Source organism: Natator depressus, chromosome 14 (assembly GCF_965152275.1).
Source record: "Natator depressus isolate rNatDep1 chromosome 14, rNatDep2.hap1, whole genome shotgun sequence".
In the NCBI taxonomy this organism is placed as follows: Eukaryota; Metazoa; Chordata; order Testudines; family Cheloniidae; genus Natator; species Natator depressus.
This window is the reverse complement of record NC_134247.1, coordinates 35,854,772-35,871,214: the sequence shown is the minus strand read 5'-3', so window position 1 is coordinate 35,871,214 and position 16,443 is coordinate 35,854,772. Positions and strand designations below refer to the sequence as shown.

The window sequence follows — 16,443 nt, the reverse complement described above, 5'->3', positions numbered from 1 at the left end:
TGCCTGTGGATTAGCCATCACACTCAGCCCACCCCTGCTGTCCTCACCAGCTGCAGCGGAAGAGGGAGGCTCCTGTTTAGGGCAGCTCTGTTGCCTGCATAAGGCTGTATGCCAGGCAGGCAGCAGTGAAATACTCAACCCCACAGGAGCTTTTTCTATTTGCACAGTGAATTTTATTTTCCTACGAAACAGAGCGACAGTTCAGAGAGGCACAGCACTGATGGGGTTACAGAGGCTAGAGTGAATGCTGGGCTGGACTTAGATACAAGCAGATGGAAAACCCCTCTGGTTAACTTTACCCTGTTGCATCTGTGTTCAACCAGGACAACAACTGAAATCAATGGGGTTTAGGGCTGGAATCAAATCTAGACTGACTCCTGGAGTCTGCTCTCAATTGACACTGGAGTCACTCCAGACTGCTGTAACTTGCAGTTGTGCTAGTGTAACTCAAAAACATCATCCAACCTCACTGGGAACCCCCTGGGTTCGATTGCCCTTGCTTATCTCACATGTAACTCCAGAATGTGGCCTCTAGACAAGTTGGCTCCATTCACCAGTGGATCAGCAGGTTATCACAGACCACCATCACCCCCAGCCCTTAGGTCGTCTACAGCTCATGCACAACAAGCCTGAGCAAAACTGAGGCCCTGGGCTTCCAGAAGCCTCAATATGGCCCCAAAACACCAACATCAAGGGCAACCCTATAACACTCACTAGGTATTTGACAACATAGGGAAAGCAACAGAAGGGGAAGCAGGCTTTACTCTTGTTACGTGCTAGTGGCCAGGAGAAGGGGTAACATTGTGTTATGAGAGAAAGCGTCTTATTGCTAAGGCTGGGGAGGAAGGGGAGAGGGAATTGGAGCAGCTACATTCACAAAAGGTGACCTGCAAAGTGCAAAAAAAAGGCCCAGCTGTTTATGCCTTCTTCCCCCACACAGCTCAATTTACCACAGAGACATCAGGAGAATCAAGTCTAGTTTTCTCTGGCAGACTCACTGGAGGTTTCAGAGATGTGGATCAGGAGCTCAAACAAGCAGGTGGGAGTGGTGAATCATTAACAAAGAGAGCTTTTCTCCCAAGTGTGTGTAGGGCAACTGAGTTAGTGGGGTGTTAAAAAAAACAACCTGCCTGAATAAACTAATTCACTTCATCTCAAGCAGGTTCTTTGGTATGGCTGCCAGGTCTCCAGTGGGCTATAGTCTTCCAGGACAGGTGGGGGGGTGGGGGTGTTAAAAAACCACCTAGGAGCGCAAGTCTCATTGAAAGGCAATACAACTTGTGCTCCTCAGCATCTAAGCAGAGATTCCCAGCAGGCCATGGCATTTTCCAGGGTAGACAAGCTCTGAATTTCTAGTGTAATGAGAAGAGAAAAGTTTGGAGGGAAAAGCTCATTTCAAACTTTCAGGCTCTCTTTATACCTCAAATCAGCAAAAAACCAAACACACACCCCAACAACAACAAAGAACGGAGGGGCCAGGACCCCCACCCTTTGCAGGTCCCCTTAAGGAGCAAACCAGGCCAGGCGTGTCAGTTGCAAAGTGTGAGGGAGGAGCCTACGTAGAAGAGCCAGAAGAAAGGGAAGATTTTCTCCGAGAAGGCGGCCGTGAAGGTGAAGATGGGGGCCATGTTATCAGCGTTGTAGAACGCCACCCACCCCCCTTCGTAGTCCAGGTAGACCCCGATCTTCCTGGGCCTCTCGCAGAGGGACAGGGGAGTCTCAGGGGAGGTGAAAGCCTGGTATTGGTCCCAGTTCTTGCCCTTCCAATTCAGCCCCACCGCCCAGATCCCCTCCTCGGGCATGAAGTCGATCTTCTCCTTCCTCCTCACCGACTCCCTGGCAGCCCCCACGGCCCAGCTGTCCCCGTCCCCAACTTCCACCTCCCAGTAGTGCCTCCCCGAGGTGAAGCCCTCAGCCCCCAGGACAGAGAAGGAGTAATCGAATCTCTTGGGGCTGTCCGGCACGTCCTGCGGGGCGCTCCTCAGCCTCACGCTGCGCTTATCCTCGGACAGCACCAGGTAGGGGTTTGCGGTGTCCAGGTCTAGAGTTATATCGGCTAGAGAGAGGGAGACAGGGATTTAACAGCAGAGCTCATCCCTGGGGACAGCCCCTTACGCCACCAGATCTTCCCTCTTTTAAGCTGTGGCACTATCTGTGTGGCCGGGCAATAGCCTGAGAGATGAAGGAAGCTGCAGGGGAAAGGGGAGGTCTCTGTGCCCAGAAACACTGCATGCTCTTACAGTTTCCAAACTGTGTTTGCCTTAAAGAAAACAGGAGATTCAGGAAGGAATTCAGGAGAGCGCACTAGAAAGCAGGGGGTCTGCTGAGGAAATGCAACAGGTGTTTGTCTCACCCTGCTTCGCAGCCGTCAGCATTTTGTTTCCTTATCCAAAAGGGAAACAAAACACTGAGGGGAGATTTTGGCTGAATTCCCTTCAGCCATCTCGCCAGGCCTACGCCCGCACTGTTACTGCCACAGCAGCAGGGTTAACGTCAGTTTCCAGCATTGTTCCTGGGGCACTGGAAGAAGTCAGTGGAGGGAGGCGGAGGCTTACCTGTGTCGTTCTCCAGCTCAAAGCGCAGATTTTCTAGGGGAATGAAAGGAGAGAGAATTGAGCCCTGACTTTCATGGGGATGAGCATCTAGACCAGGTTGAAAAAGTGAAACAATATCCATGAAAGCTTTCCTTCTGCCACTGAACCGGGGTAGGGAATGGGAAACAAGTTTTTCCATTACACTGGAAGATGAAGGAGTTTCCATTTTAGCACAAAGGCCATTGTTGGAAGAGTTTCAACCACCGCTTAATATCCCGTGTCGAAGGCAGTGGTTCTCAACCTGTTTATCATTGTGGGCTGCATGTGCAGCTCTCTATGGCCTGGTCTACACTAGCAAGGTAAGTCGATCTAAGTTAGGCAAGTTACGTAACTTAAGTCAACTTACAGCACTGTGTTATGTTGACAGGAGACGCTCTCCCATCAACGTAGCTTCCGTCTCTTGGGGAGGCTGAGTACTGAAGTTGACAGGAGAGCTCTCAGCCCTCGACTTACTGCATCTCCACCAGATCCACTAAATCGATGCTGCTGCATCAATCGCAGTGGCACCGATTTAAGACAAGCCCTGTGTGTTATGTGGGCTGCATCCACACAATATATATACTACCAGTATGGCCCTGAGGATGTCCCATGGGCCACAACTGTGTGCCGATTGGGCCACAAGCCACCCATGGGCCGTGGGTTGATAACCACTGGTCTAAGGCTTCATTATAGACACCACTCAGAGCTAGGAAATGCCCAGTGAAGGGGAAAGTATCCTATCCCTTGCAAGACACACTGTCACCAGGTCCTCACAACCCAACTCAGAACAGTGCCTTCCACTGCAAGGAGTGAGAGACATGCTACACACCCAATTCTTCCAACTCTTGCTATAAAACAAGCCCTCAGAGAAAGAGCAGCACATGTGGACGGAGCATGTATGTGGTGGTGGGGGGTCACTGGAGGAGATGTGAAATGATTTTGAGGACCACATGCTGCAGCCTTAACCACGGGGTTGCTGCTGCTTTAGTCTAGCAGCGGATTTTAAAATTACAGGGTGGCAAGACAGAGACCACTGACACAGCCACAGGTAAGGCCGACTGATATAAGTTAGGGACTGAGAGACCAGGTAAGCTACTGACGTAACAGCCCTCCCCAATATTACGGCAGCTATGAGCAGAGAAGACACAGATGCTTCCATTCACCTTTGAACTCCAGCAGGACTTCCTTCAGGACGGCGCTTTTCTGAGAGAAACTCCTGAGTCTTTTTTCCAGCTCCGCAAACGCAGGCTCCGGCTTCTGAAACGTCCAGTTCTCGCTGCTGGAGAGAGAGGAGGACGAAGGGTTAGAAACATGCCTGAGGCCTGGCCCCAGAAAACCTGGGAGCTCTCAGGCCAGTTTGGATCTGAGCTTTGCAAGACAATCCGGGTTGTTGTGAGTCATGTGACTACAACCCCATGCTCCAAATGGCCTGGAACAGGACTTCGGAGGGCAGGAATGGAGATCCGTTTGAGAGCTCTCTGAATTCCCACTAGCCCAGTTCTCTCACCCTGGGCTACTCCAGTAACAAGGGGCACCAATCCCAGGGTTATGTGGAAAGAAAGGAGACAGAGATCCAGAGTGGTGTATCTCACGTAAAACACTAGGACCATAGACAGCGCAGGTCTCCAGCTGGGATAGAACCTGGGCTCTCTAACACCAAAAGACAAAGCCCCTACCACAGAAGCTAAAGGAGTAATCCCATTGGCTGTCACATAGCAGCTAGCCCCTCCTCTCCTTGCTATGGCAGCTGCTAGCAGGACACATGATCACGCGCCAGCGTGTCGCACTCCGTGGCATTCAGTGCCATTTCCAAGCCGAGCTGAGCGTGAAGGGGAGGGAGATGGAGCCCAGGACTTACCCCATCCTGCTGCCGCCACCACCACCCTAGAGAAGAGGAGAAAGAAGAGGCAGTCAGTGAATGTGTCCCAGACTGGGGAGGCCTCTTGGTCCTGCAGGGGAGCCCCCACTGGAGTCTGACACACAGGCTCCCATTCAGAGAGCAGCTGCAACTTCCAGCTCCTTCCAGCTGGGATGTTTGCTCTCAGCAGCCTCAGGAAGGGTCAGCTGGGAGGTGGCCACAGGGGAAAGCATCTCCCCATGCACTTTACAAGAAGAAAAGATTTTCTGCCTTGGGAGTGAGAGCCCCAGCGCCCCCCAAGTCTCCCTATCCTGCTAAACAGGGACCTCAAGTGGTGCGGAAGGATGAGCTTGGGGGGTGGGGGGCATTACAGTGCAGGACTCCTGGCTCCAACTCTTTGTCCTGCCACTGGCTTGCTTGGAAAGTCAGTCCTTTTCTGCCTCAGCTTCCCTATCTGTAGAGCAAGGCTAGGAGTGCCCTTCTAGCTTCGAAGCTAAACTCACTTGTGTTTGCAGAGGGATTCCAGATGACTGGGAGGAAGGTGTTCAATGGGCACGTCTACACTAGAGCAGCCCAGCTCTGGCACTGCAGCTGAAGCACCGTAGCGTAGACACTTCCTACATCAACGGAAGGTGTCCTCCTGTCGCTGCAGGTAATCCACCTCCCTGCGAGATGGTAGCTAAGTTGATGGAAGAATTCTTCCATCCACCCAGCTGCATCTCTAGTGGGGATTGGGTTGACCTAATTACATCACACGGTGCGAAATTTTTCACAGCCCTGAGCAATGTAGCTAGGTCCATCTATTTTTTAGTGCAGACCAGACCTATGTGAACAGGGGCCGCATTCAGATCTGATTCATACCAGTGTCAAGCTAGACTGACTCAGTAGATTTACACCAACCAGTCCCACTTGAGAGCACAATTTGTCCTACTGAGCTATTAACATGAACGCTGGCTGAAATTTACCCCATGATTTTTTTATTTTTTTTTTAAGTTCTCTTTTCCCAACTTTGAAATTTCATGGATGTTTTTAATGCAAGAAATCTCAATTGTTTCCTTTTTTGTAACAAACAGCTTTTGAAGCCTTTAAGTTCAAAATCCGGCCATGGAACAAAATGGACCAAAACAAATGCATTTTTTTAAAAAGTGTTCCTTACTGTGAAAATGAGATGATTAAAAAAAAATACAAATTTAAAGGGGGAGTGGGTTGACTGGCTCCAGGTAGCATCTAGATAATGTGTGTGTCAATTACGTTGTGAACTCTGAATCCTGGACTCCGACAGGGAATGGATCAGAATACACATATGACAGACACATCCCTGTCGAGTGAAGGAGTTTGCAGTGGATCAGGACTCCTGGGTTCTACTCCAAACTCTGGGAGAGGAGCCAGGTCTATAGATGGGGTATCTGGGAGTCAGAACTCCTGGATTTTAGTCCCAGCACTGCAATCAACTTGCTTTGTTCCATGCCTCATTTTCTGCCTTCCTCTAATCGGCAAGATGGAAGATAATGATAGTAACCCTACGATATCTCTCACCTGCGCGGACTGGCTCACCGGCTGCTGCCCCGTCTCTCCTCCCTTCTCAGTGATCAGTTTGTCAATGTGGGAAATTTCTTCTGAGAGTTTAGAGACACTCTCATCCCTTCTTTGGGCAATGTCTCCGTCGAGCGCTTCCAGACGGGACAGCAGGAACTGCTCCTTCTCCTCCAAGAACCCACGCAGCTCCTTACACTCAGAGAGGATCTTCTGTCTCTCGGCTTCTGTCTGTTTCTGCAATTACAGAGAGGGTGGCTCGGTAACAGACCATAAGTAGTCTCTCAGCAGATGGGGAGACTTCTTTAAACAGAAAGGACAGAGCAGGATCCTCAGGGCAGGATCGAGCCCTTTAGCAGTAGCTCAGTAACCTGTTACTTTTCCCTAGTCTCTGCATCTTGTGCCCCAAAATCTGAGGTTCAGTTTCTATTTTTTTTTCCCTGACAGTGGCAAAAAAATAACTGAAAATGTGAATGATGCAGTAAGGGTTACTTGAGTCTGCAAACAGCCTGAAACAATATCTCTCAGAGACATGAACTGTCACCATGTATCAAAATCATGTTAACTCTGAAGCCTAATGGTTACAAGGTAGACGTCATCCTTGATAAACATTTTACCGCTGACCACAATAGGCGACAAGGGAGAGGGATGATCCTATTATGAAGATATGCTCCATGCACTGCAAATGGGATTTCATTTGGAGATTGTGAGTGAGCAGAGTTCAGGAGAGACCAGAAGCCCTCACCTTTCCACAGAAGCCCAGCCCTGGAGAGGGAGGTGACCTGGAGTCTGGCCAGATGACCAATTCCTCATCCCGGTGAGGGAAGAGGAAAGGGAGGGGAAAAGGGGCACAGAGAGGGAACCAAAGTGAAGTCCCTATGAGAGGGGTAGCAGAGCGTGCGTGCCTCCTCTGTGATGGTTTCCAGCGGCCCAGAGAACAATATGGCTGCTGAGCCCTGCAGATGGGCAGTTCTTAGAGCAGACAACAGCAGCAGCATATGCAAGGGCATCTGCACCTTTGCTAACAGCAACAGCAGGGATTTTTCTCAAAACCTTGTCCACCTGCACTGAACCAAACTCTCCAGCCAGCCAGCCCATGTTCTCTCTCCCCATCTCCCCCAGGGGCTACAGAGAAACAGGCCCTGCGTTTGCTGTCTCACTCAGGGCACTCTGATCCCAGGCAAACCTGGGGTGGAGGGCGGCTCTGGGCACATACCAGCAGCTCCTCACTTCTCTTCTCCTCATTGGCTTTGGCTTCTTCTCTGTCTTTTCTCAGACCAGCCAGATGCTCTTGTGGCGCCTCCTGGAAGAAGCAAGAAGGATCTTTGTTGGGATGGTTTCGCCACAAAGTTCCCAGATTTAGGAACACAGGAATTGCCAGTCTGGGTCAGATCAGGAGCCCATCTCCAGGCTCCAACACCAGCTTCTTCACAAGAAGGTGCGATAAACCCTGCAATAGGGAATTATGGGCTAGTCTGCCCCCAGGCAAACATTATTCTAGCTCATAGAGCAGAGGTGGCCAAACTCCGGCCCGCGGGACCATCCTGCCCGGCCCATGAGCTCCCTGCCGGTGAGGCTAGCCCTCAGCCCCTCCCCCACTGTCCTCCCTCCCCCGGGCTGCATGGGTGGCGGGGCTGCGAGCTCCTACTGCTCTGAGCAGCATGGTAAGGGGGCGGGGAGGGGGGGTTGGCTAAGAGGCAGGGAGTCCCGGGGGGCAGTCAGGGGACAGGGAGCAGTGGGTGTTGGATAGGCTTGGGAGTCCCGGGGGGGGGGGGGCTGTCAGGGGACGGGGGTGTGGATAGGGGTCGGGGCAGTCAGGGGACAGGGAGCAGAGGGGGTTGGATAGGGGGTGGGGTCCCAGGGGGCAGTTAGGGGTGGGGGTGTGGATAGGGGTCGGGGCAGTCAGGGGACAGGGGGCGATTTGATAGGCGTGGGAGTCCCAGGGGGTCTGTCTGGGGGTGTGGACAGCGGTCAGGGCAGTCAGGGGACAGGGGGGTTGGATAGTGGGTGGAGTCCCGGGGGGGCGGTTAGGGGCGGGGGTCGGATGGGTCAGGGGTTCTGAGAGGGTAGAAAGTGGGAGGGGGCGGAGGCCAGGCTGTTTGGGGAGGCCCAGCCTTCCCCACCCAGCCCTCCATACAGTTTTGCAATGCCGATGTGGCCCTCGGGCCAAAAAGTTTGCCCACCCCGTCATAGAGACTTAGGAAGGAACACTGAAGCACAAGTGTGTATGTCCCTTCCACTGGTCTTGGATCCACAGTTTGAGGAATGATTAGTCTTCCGGGGGGGGAGGGGGGGTCAACTTTTTTTGGGGGGTGCCCAGTTTGAGAAGATTAAAGGGCCCTGATTTTCAGGAAGACTCAGTGCTTGTCCTCTGAAAAATCATGTCATTTCAGAGTGTCCTTTGTTGGCAAAGGAGAGGTAATTCATAATCACTCTTTGACTTGAAAATGTGGCCCTTGCACTTTTAATCCTTACTATTATAGCTCAAAACAAAGGGCGGTACAAATAAAGAACAATTTAAGGCTAGAAGTATTCATACAAATATCCAGTCCTGTATAGACTTCTGCTCGTGTACTAGCTTCAATTATATCCTGTGGCAATGAGTTCCACTGGCTAATTGCATATAATGTGAACAAGTAGTTCCTTTGATCAGCTTTAAAACTGGCTACCTTTCAATTTCATTGAATGTCCCCTTGTTCTGTACAGTATTGCGGAAACTCTACTCACCCTGTCTCCTAATCTCCATTCTCTATTGCATTCACTCTTTCCGATACCTATCTCTCTCCCCCTCTTGTTTATCTTCTCTCTAAACTGAGCAGCCCCCGCGCTGACAAATCCTGCCCATTCACAAGTCTCTCTGGAGTCCAGATCATGCTCTATGCCCATCTGTAAACCCCTTCTGTTACTGCTTGACCAGAAATGAATACAGTATCCCAGGTGAGGGCATCTCACCGATTTATAGAATGTTGTTAAAATACCGACCTTGTTATTCTTTACCCTTTACGTAGCCCAACAAATCCAGGCACAAATTCTGCAAAAACACATACAGCTTCCCTAGGAGCCATTGGGACTGCTCACTCGCATGTCTGAGGGCAAGATGTAGGCCTCTCTGGGACTTTGTTTCTTAGCTACACTTCATGCTCAACCATGCAGATGTGAGAAGAGGAGGCAACAGGACAAATGGATCTTCAACCGGGGGAGGGGGGGAAGGAAGAGGGACAAAAAACCTCAGGCACAATTGGAAATAGAGGAGCCTTCTTCGTTTTACCTCCCAGACAGAAATTCCGTCATGTATTGACATACCAAAAAAATCCATCCTGCCCAAACCAACCCACTGCAACCAAGTCCTAGCCCCTCCAACCTATTTCAAAAACCGAGTCCAAATCCACGCATCCCTTAAAACCCCAGCTCTGAACATCCCCAGACATGGCAGCAAAAACACTGCCCCAAAATTAGCTTCCAGCCCCTGCCTCCAAATCTCCCACCCCTCCTGACATACCCTCAGTCATTCCAACACGACACCCAAACCGATCCCCCCAGCTCGGAACACCCCTACTCTGCTCCTCCCACAAGTGGAACCAAACATTGCCCCCCTCCCCTCAAACCCCTAGACATAGAATCATAGCAATGTAGGGCTGGCAGGGACCTCAAGAATTCATCTCATCCCCCCACGCTAAGACAGGACCAAGTAAACCTAGACAATCCCTGACAGGTGTTGGCCATTCCCTCCAATGGTGGGGATTTCAAAACTTCCTTTGGGAAGCCTATTCCAGAGTTTAACTACCCTGACAGTTAAAAAGTTTTTCCTCATATCTAACTGAAATCTCCTTTGCTGCAGATTAAGCCCATTGCTTCTTGTCCTGCCTTCTGTGGACATGGAGAAGAAATGATCACTGTCCCCTTTATAATAGCCCTTAACAGAACTGAAAACTTATTAGGGTTTTCCTCCCACTCTTCTTTTCCCAAGGCAACATGTGCAGATTTTTAACCTCTCCTCTCAGGTCAGGTTTTCTATACCTTTTCTCTAACCTTCACCCCCCACCTTAAATCCCCAGCTCCAGAGATCCCCTCAAATTCTCATAAAAATCTGCTTCCGATCCAGGCTTTCGGGCTAGCATTTAGGCCTCACCCTGCAGTAGGAGCCTGTCTCAGTTACAAAGGCCTGCAATAAATTTGATTGTGTTTGTTTTATGTCACTAATCATTTCTGTTGCCCTTTTCCGAACCTTTTCCAATTCCAATATAGCTGGATGTGGCGACCACATCTGCAAGCAGTATTCAAGGTGTGGGTGTACCATGGATTTATATAGAGGCAATATGATATTTGCTCTCTTATTATCTACCCCTTTCTTAATGATTCCCAACATTCTGGTAGCTTTTTTGACTGCTGCCGCACATTGAGTGGATGTTTTCAGAGAACTATCCACAATGACTCCAAGATCAGGCTATCCAAAGAAAGCTGATTAGAGGAAGGAAGGAAAATAATCAGAGCAGCCTGTTTCCTTCAGCCAGACGCAGGACTGACGTGCTTCCTTAACACCCGATTTAGATTCCTTCTTAATACAGGATTACCTTGCAGAAGATAAAACACACCCTGGCCTGTGCAAGCCACCCAAGAGACACTTCTCCCAGGCAAAGCCATACCCCACGATTTTGCCCCTATAGGGTTGCCAATTTTGGTGGGATGTATCCCTGGAGATATCCCTGGAGGTTTAATTGCATGCCAGAATCTTGAATTAAAGATTCATCTTTAATTCCTGGAGACTCCAGGTTGGAAACCCTAGCAACACACCAGCTCAGGGGAGCTGGCACAACTTGTATCGCACAGGGGAGTCCTGAGAACCACTGAACCAAACTGGAAACCCCGTATACCAGCAGTTCTCAACCAGGGGTCCAGGACCCCTGGGGGGGGGGGCTGCAAGCAGGTTTCAGGGGGTCCACGAAGCAAGGCTGGCATTAGACTCACTGGAAAGAAAGACGAAGCCCCCCCCCCACAGAGCTGAAGCACAGGTCCCTGAGCCCGGCCACCCCGGGGCTGATGCTGAAGCCTGCGCACCATAGCTTTGCCGGCCCCCCTCTAGTGCGGGGCCTCCATCAACTGCCCGGCTTGCTGCCCCCTAAGGCCGGGCCTGGCCCTTATATGCAGAAAAGCAGTTGCTGGGCCTCTCAGGCGGGCCGTGGAGTTTTTATAGCATGTTGGAGGGGGCCTCGGAAAGAAAACGGTTGAGAAGCCGGGCTGTATAGGACGGAAACCCTTCAAGCCAGGGGGGTGCGGACGCACCCCTAGTTCCAGCACCGATGCACCGGGCGGCTTTTCCTACCTTACAGCCCCGGGCAGCCTCTTCTATGGGCACCACGCGGTGGGCTCGGTGGTCCCAGGACAGGTGGCAAACCAGACAGACGGGCTTCCGGTCCTCCTGGCAGAAGAGCTTCAGGGCCTCCCCGTGCCGCTCGCACACCCCGGCCCCGGCCGCCCCCGGCCCGGCGGCCGCCTGGGCCCCGAAGCGCTGGACGATCGCCACGATGTTGGCCAGCTGCCGGTTGGGCCGGAAGAGGCGGTGGGGGACCGGCTCCCGGCACTGGGGGCAGCCCAGGCTGCGCTCCGAGTCCTCCCAGCACTTGGTGACGCAGGCGCGGCAGAAATTGTGCCCGCAGTCCGAGACCATGACCGGGTCCCGCAGGTACTCCAGGCACACGGGGCAGGTCAGCTCGTCCTGCAGGCTGCGGGCCGGCCCGGCCGCGCCCTCCATGGCTGCAGCTGCAAACGCACGAAGGGCTGCAGGGGCCGCCGCCGCCGCCTCTCCCGCGGGGCCCGGGGCCGCCGGGCAGGGGTGGCTCTGCACCGCAGCGAGCGCAGGCGAGCCCGGAGGAGATGCCAATCGCCGGGCAGGCAGCCGAGGAAGAGGGAGGAGAGGGGAAGGCTCGTCTGGGTCCTGCAGCAATAGACAGCGCAGCGCTCTCTGGTGGCTAGGTACAGGCAGGACGCCTGGGTTCTCTCTCTGCTCTGGGCGGGGAGTGGCCTTTAGCGGTTAGAACGCGGGGGGCTGGGAGTCAGGACTCCCGGGTTCTGTCCAGGGCTCTGGGACGGGAGTGGGGTCTAGTGGTTAGAACAAGGGGGCTGGGAGTCAGGACTCCCAGGTTCTGTCCAGGGCTCTGGGACGGGAGTGGGGTCTAGTGGTTAGAACAAGGGGGCTGGGAGTCAGGACTCCCGGGTTCTGTCCAGGGCTCTGGGACCGGAGTGGGGTCTAGTGGTTAGAACAAGGGGGCTGGGAGTCAGGACTCCCGGGTTCTGTCCAGGGCCCTGGGACGGGAGTGGGGTCTAGTGGTTAGAACAAGGGGGCTGGGAGTCAGGACTCCCGAGTTCTGTCCAGGGCCCTGGGACGGGAGTGGGGTCTAGTGGTTAGAACAAGGGGGCTGGGAGTCAGGACTCCCGAGTTCTGTCCAGGGCCCTGGGACGGGAGTGGGGTCTAGTGGTTAGAACAAGGGGGCTGGGAGTCAGGACTCCCGGGTTCTGTCCAGGGCTCTGGGACGGGAGTGGGGTCTAGTGGTTAGAACAAGGGGGCTGGGAGTCAGGACTCCCAGGTTCTGTCCAGGGCTCTGGGACGGGAGTGGGGTCTAGTGGTTAGAACAAGGGGGCTGGGAGTCAGGACTCCCGGGTTCTGTCCAGGGCCCTGGGACGGGAGTGGGGTCTAGTGGTTAGAACAAGCGGGCTGGGAGTCAGGACTCCCAGGTTCTGTCCAGGGCTCTGGGACGGGAGTGGGGTCTAGTGGTTAGAACAAGGGGGGTGGGAGTCAGGACTCCCGGGTTCTGTCCAGATCTGGAGTCTGAGGGTTTGTCTACACAGGAAAGCTACTGTGAATTTAAAGCTTCCTCCATTGGGTGATTGTTTCCTGATGTACCGTATAGAGACTCAAACTAAATGTATACCCCTAATAATAATTAATAAAAACAGTAAGAGGATGAGAAAATGCCACCATGGCTACACAGCAGAGCAAAAGAGACAGTTAGAGGCAAAAAGGCATCCTTTAAAAATTGGAAGTCAAATCCTAGTGAGGAAAATAGAAAGGAGCATAAAACTCTGGCAAATCAAATGTAAAAGTATAATAAGACAGGTCAAGAAAGAATCCCAATAGCAACTAGCTAAAGACACAAAAACCAACTGCAATTTTATTTAAGTATATCAGATGCAGGAAGCCTGCTAAACACTCAGTGGAGCCACTGGAAGATCTCAAAGCTAAAGGAGCATTTAAGGACGACAAGGTCATTGTGGAGATGCTCAATGAATTCTTTGCATTGGTCTTCACTGCAGAGGTTGTGGAGAAAATTCACATACCTGAGCCATTCTTTTCAGGTGAGAGATCTGAGGAACTGTCCCAGATTGAGGTGTCAGAGAAGGTTTTGGAACAAATTGATACATTAAACAGGTAATAAGTCACCAGGACCAGATGGTATTCACCCAAGAGTTCTGAAGGAACTCAAAGATTAAACTGCAGAACTGCTAACTGTGATATGTAACCTATCACTTAAATCAACCAATGTACCAAATGCCTGGAGGATAGCTTATTTAACACCGATTTTTTTAAAAGGCTCCAGAGGTGATCCTGGCAATTACAGGCCAGTAAGCCTAACTTCAGTACCAGGCAAACTGCTTGAAACTATAGTAAAGAACAGAATTATGAGACACATAGATGAACATGATTTGCTGGGGTAAAGTCAACATGACTTTTGTAAAGGGAAAGCATGCCTCACCAATCTATTAGAATTTTTTGAGAGTGTCAAAAAGCATGTGGACAAGGGTGACCCGGTGTACTTGGACTTTCAGAAAGCCTTTGACAAGGCCCCACACCAAAGGCTCTTAAGCAAAGTAAGCAGTTATGGGACAAGAGAGAAGGTACTCTCCTAGATCAGTAACTGGTTAAAAGACAGGAAATAAAGGGTAGGAATAAATGGTCAGTTTTCACAATGGAAAAGGGTAAATATCAGGGTCCCCAGGGATCTGTACTGGGACCTGTGCTGTTCAAATATTTATAAATTATCTGGAAAAGGAGGTGGCAAAGTTTGCAGATGATACAAAATTACTTGGGATAGTTAAGTCCAAAGCTGACTGAAAAGATTTACAAGGGGATCTCACTAACCTGAGTGACTTGGCAACAAAATGGCAGGTGAAATTCAATGTTGGTAAGTGCAAAGAAACACACATTGGAAAAAACAATCCCAACTATACATACAAAATGATGGGGTCTAAATTAGCTGTTACTACTCAAGAAAGAGATCTTGGAGTCATTGTGACTAGTTCTCTGAACACATCTGCTCAATGTGCAGTGGCAGTCAAAAAAAAAGCTAACAGAATGTTATGAAACATTAGGAAAGAGATCATAGAATCATAGAATATCAGGGTTGGAAGGGACCTCAGGAGGTCATCTAGTCCAACCCCCTGCTCAAAGCAGGACCAATCCCCAGCTAAATTATCCCAGCCAGATAGGATATGCCAGATAGCTAATAGGAAAGAAAATATCATAATACTACTATAGAAATCCATGGTATAGATTCATAGATACTAAGGTCAGAAGGGACCATTATGATCATTAAACAGTATGCCCACACCTTGAATATTGCATGCAGTTCTGGTCACCCTATCCCAAAAAAGATATAGTAGAATTGGAAAAGTTACAGGAAAGGGCAACAAAAAATAATTAGGAGTATGAAATAGCTTCCATGTGAGGAGAGATTAAAACAATTGGGACTGTTCTGCTTAGAAAAGAGATGACTAAGGGAGGATATGATAGAGGTCTATACGGTCATGAATGGTGTAGAGAAAGTGAATAGGGAAGTGTAACTGACCCCTTCACATAACACAATGACACTAATAGGAAGCAGGTTTAAAACGAACAAAAGGAAGTATTTCTTCAAACAACACACAGTCAACCTGTGGAGCTCCTTGCCAGAGCATGTGAAGGCCAAAAGTGTAACTGAGTTCAAAAGAGAATTAGATAAGTTCATGGAGGGTAGCTCCATCAATGGCTATTAGACAAAATGGTTAGGAACACAACCCCATCCTCTGGGTGACCCCAAACCTCTGACTGCCAGAAGCTAGGACTAGATCATTTAATAATTGCCCTGTTCTGTTCATTCCCTCTGAAACATCTGGCACTGGCCATTGTGGACAAGATACTGGGCTAGATGGACCATTGGTCTGACCCAGTATGGCCGTTCTTATGCCAGAGTTGGGTGAGATGATGTGTGGTATTGCCTACACCAGACGTTCAAAAATCATGTCAGGCTCCAATCACAAGATTGATTGAAAATCACTAGATTTTTGAAATAATGATCATTGATACTTTCTAGTTCTTATGTAGCACTTACCATCCATAGGGTTCTTTACAAAGGAGGTCAAAATCATTGATTGCCCCTATGTTACAGAAATTTTGAGTTCTTTGTCTTTGCCTTCTGGGGTTTGAGTCCTCAGGATACACTTGAGTCAGGTTTCCACATTTGTCTTTGTAACCCTAAGGGGCAGAAATGTACTTTTTTAACAAAATGAGAGCTGAGATTTTCATGTAATCACTTGGATACTTTGGTAATGGGGGGGCCACATAAGTTTGATAAATAGCTAGACTTGTCCCCAAGAGCTGGGGCTTTCCATAAAACATCAATATCATGAGACTTGTGATAAACCCATGAGAGCTGGCAGCATTGATTATGGGATGTGCCTGATCTCATTTAAGTTCTTATTGCCCCTAGAACGTTACTCGATATTGTTTCAGAGTAACAGCCGTGTTAGTCTGTATTCGCAAAAAGAAAAGGAGGACTTGTGGCACCTTAGAGACTAACGGTTAGTCTCTAAGGTGCCACAAGTACTCCTTTAGCTTTTATATAGCACTTTTCATTAGCAGATTTCAAAGAGCTTACCTAGGAGGTCAGGTGCATCATCAGCTCCTGTTTCCCACACCAAGGCTGGGAAGGGCTGTGACATAGTGGGGATTTTCCCTTGTTATGCTGTATGTGAGCCCATGTGAGTCTACTGTTTTGCATGAATGCTGTGTGTGCCTCAGTTTCCCAGTGTATTGCACCAATGTCTAGGTGGTGGGAATAAGGGTGAGTGACTTTTGCAGGGGCTGCTCCAGCTGCCTGTATGGATGCTATGGCAGCCCCTTCGTAACCTGAGACCCAGGAAGGGGATGCAACCAGGTGACTCTTGGCCAGGGAGGCGAGAAAAAAGGCTGGAGGAGGAGCAACAGGCGGGGGGGCCGGGGCAGGTAGCTGGAAGCTCAGTCTCCGCTGGCTTGGGGTGCAGGGGGAGGGCCAGAGCCCTGGCTCTGGGCTCCCCTCCCCGAAGATGGACTTGGCTGAAAGTCACTGATTTCTGTGCTAACAAGTTCTGTCCTACGCTGAGTTCCTGTTGACTAATAAACCTTCTGTTTTATCGGCTGGCTGAGAGTCACATCTGACTGCGGAGTTGGGGTGCAGGACCCTCTGGCTT

At 50.6% G+C, this 16,443-nt stretch overlaps 1 protein-coding gene across 1 annotated transcript; it reads right to left on the bottom strand.

Moving 5' to 3' along the window:
• Positions 1–139: 139 nt before the first annotated feature.
• Positions 140–11,782, bottom strand: LOC141998723 (E3 ubiquitin-protein ligase TRIM7-like). Its single transcript, XM_074971698.1, has 7 exons — positions 11,285–11,782; positions 7,181–7,267; positions 5,968–6,201; positions 4,432–4,457; positions 3,737–3,852; positions 2,556–2,588; positions 140–2,056 (listed from the first exon to the last, which is right to left on the bottom strand). Exons 1-7 carry the CDS (start codon positions 11,711–11,713, stop codon positions 1,530–1,532), a joined length of 1,452 nt encoding a protein of 483 aa, XP_074827799.1. The 5' UTR covers positions 11,714–11,782; the 3' UTR covers positions 140–1,529.
• Between the last annotated feature and the right edge of the window lie 4,661 nt (positions 11,783–16,443).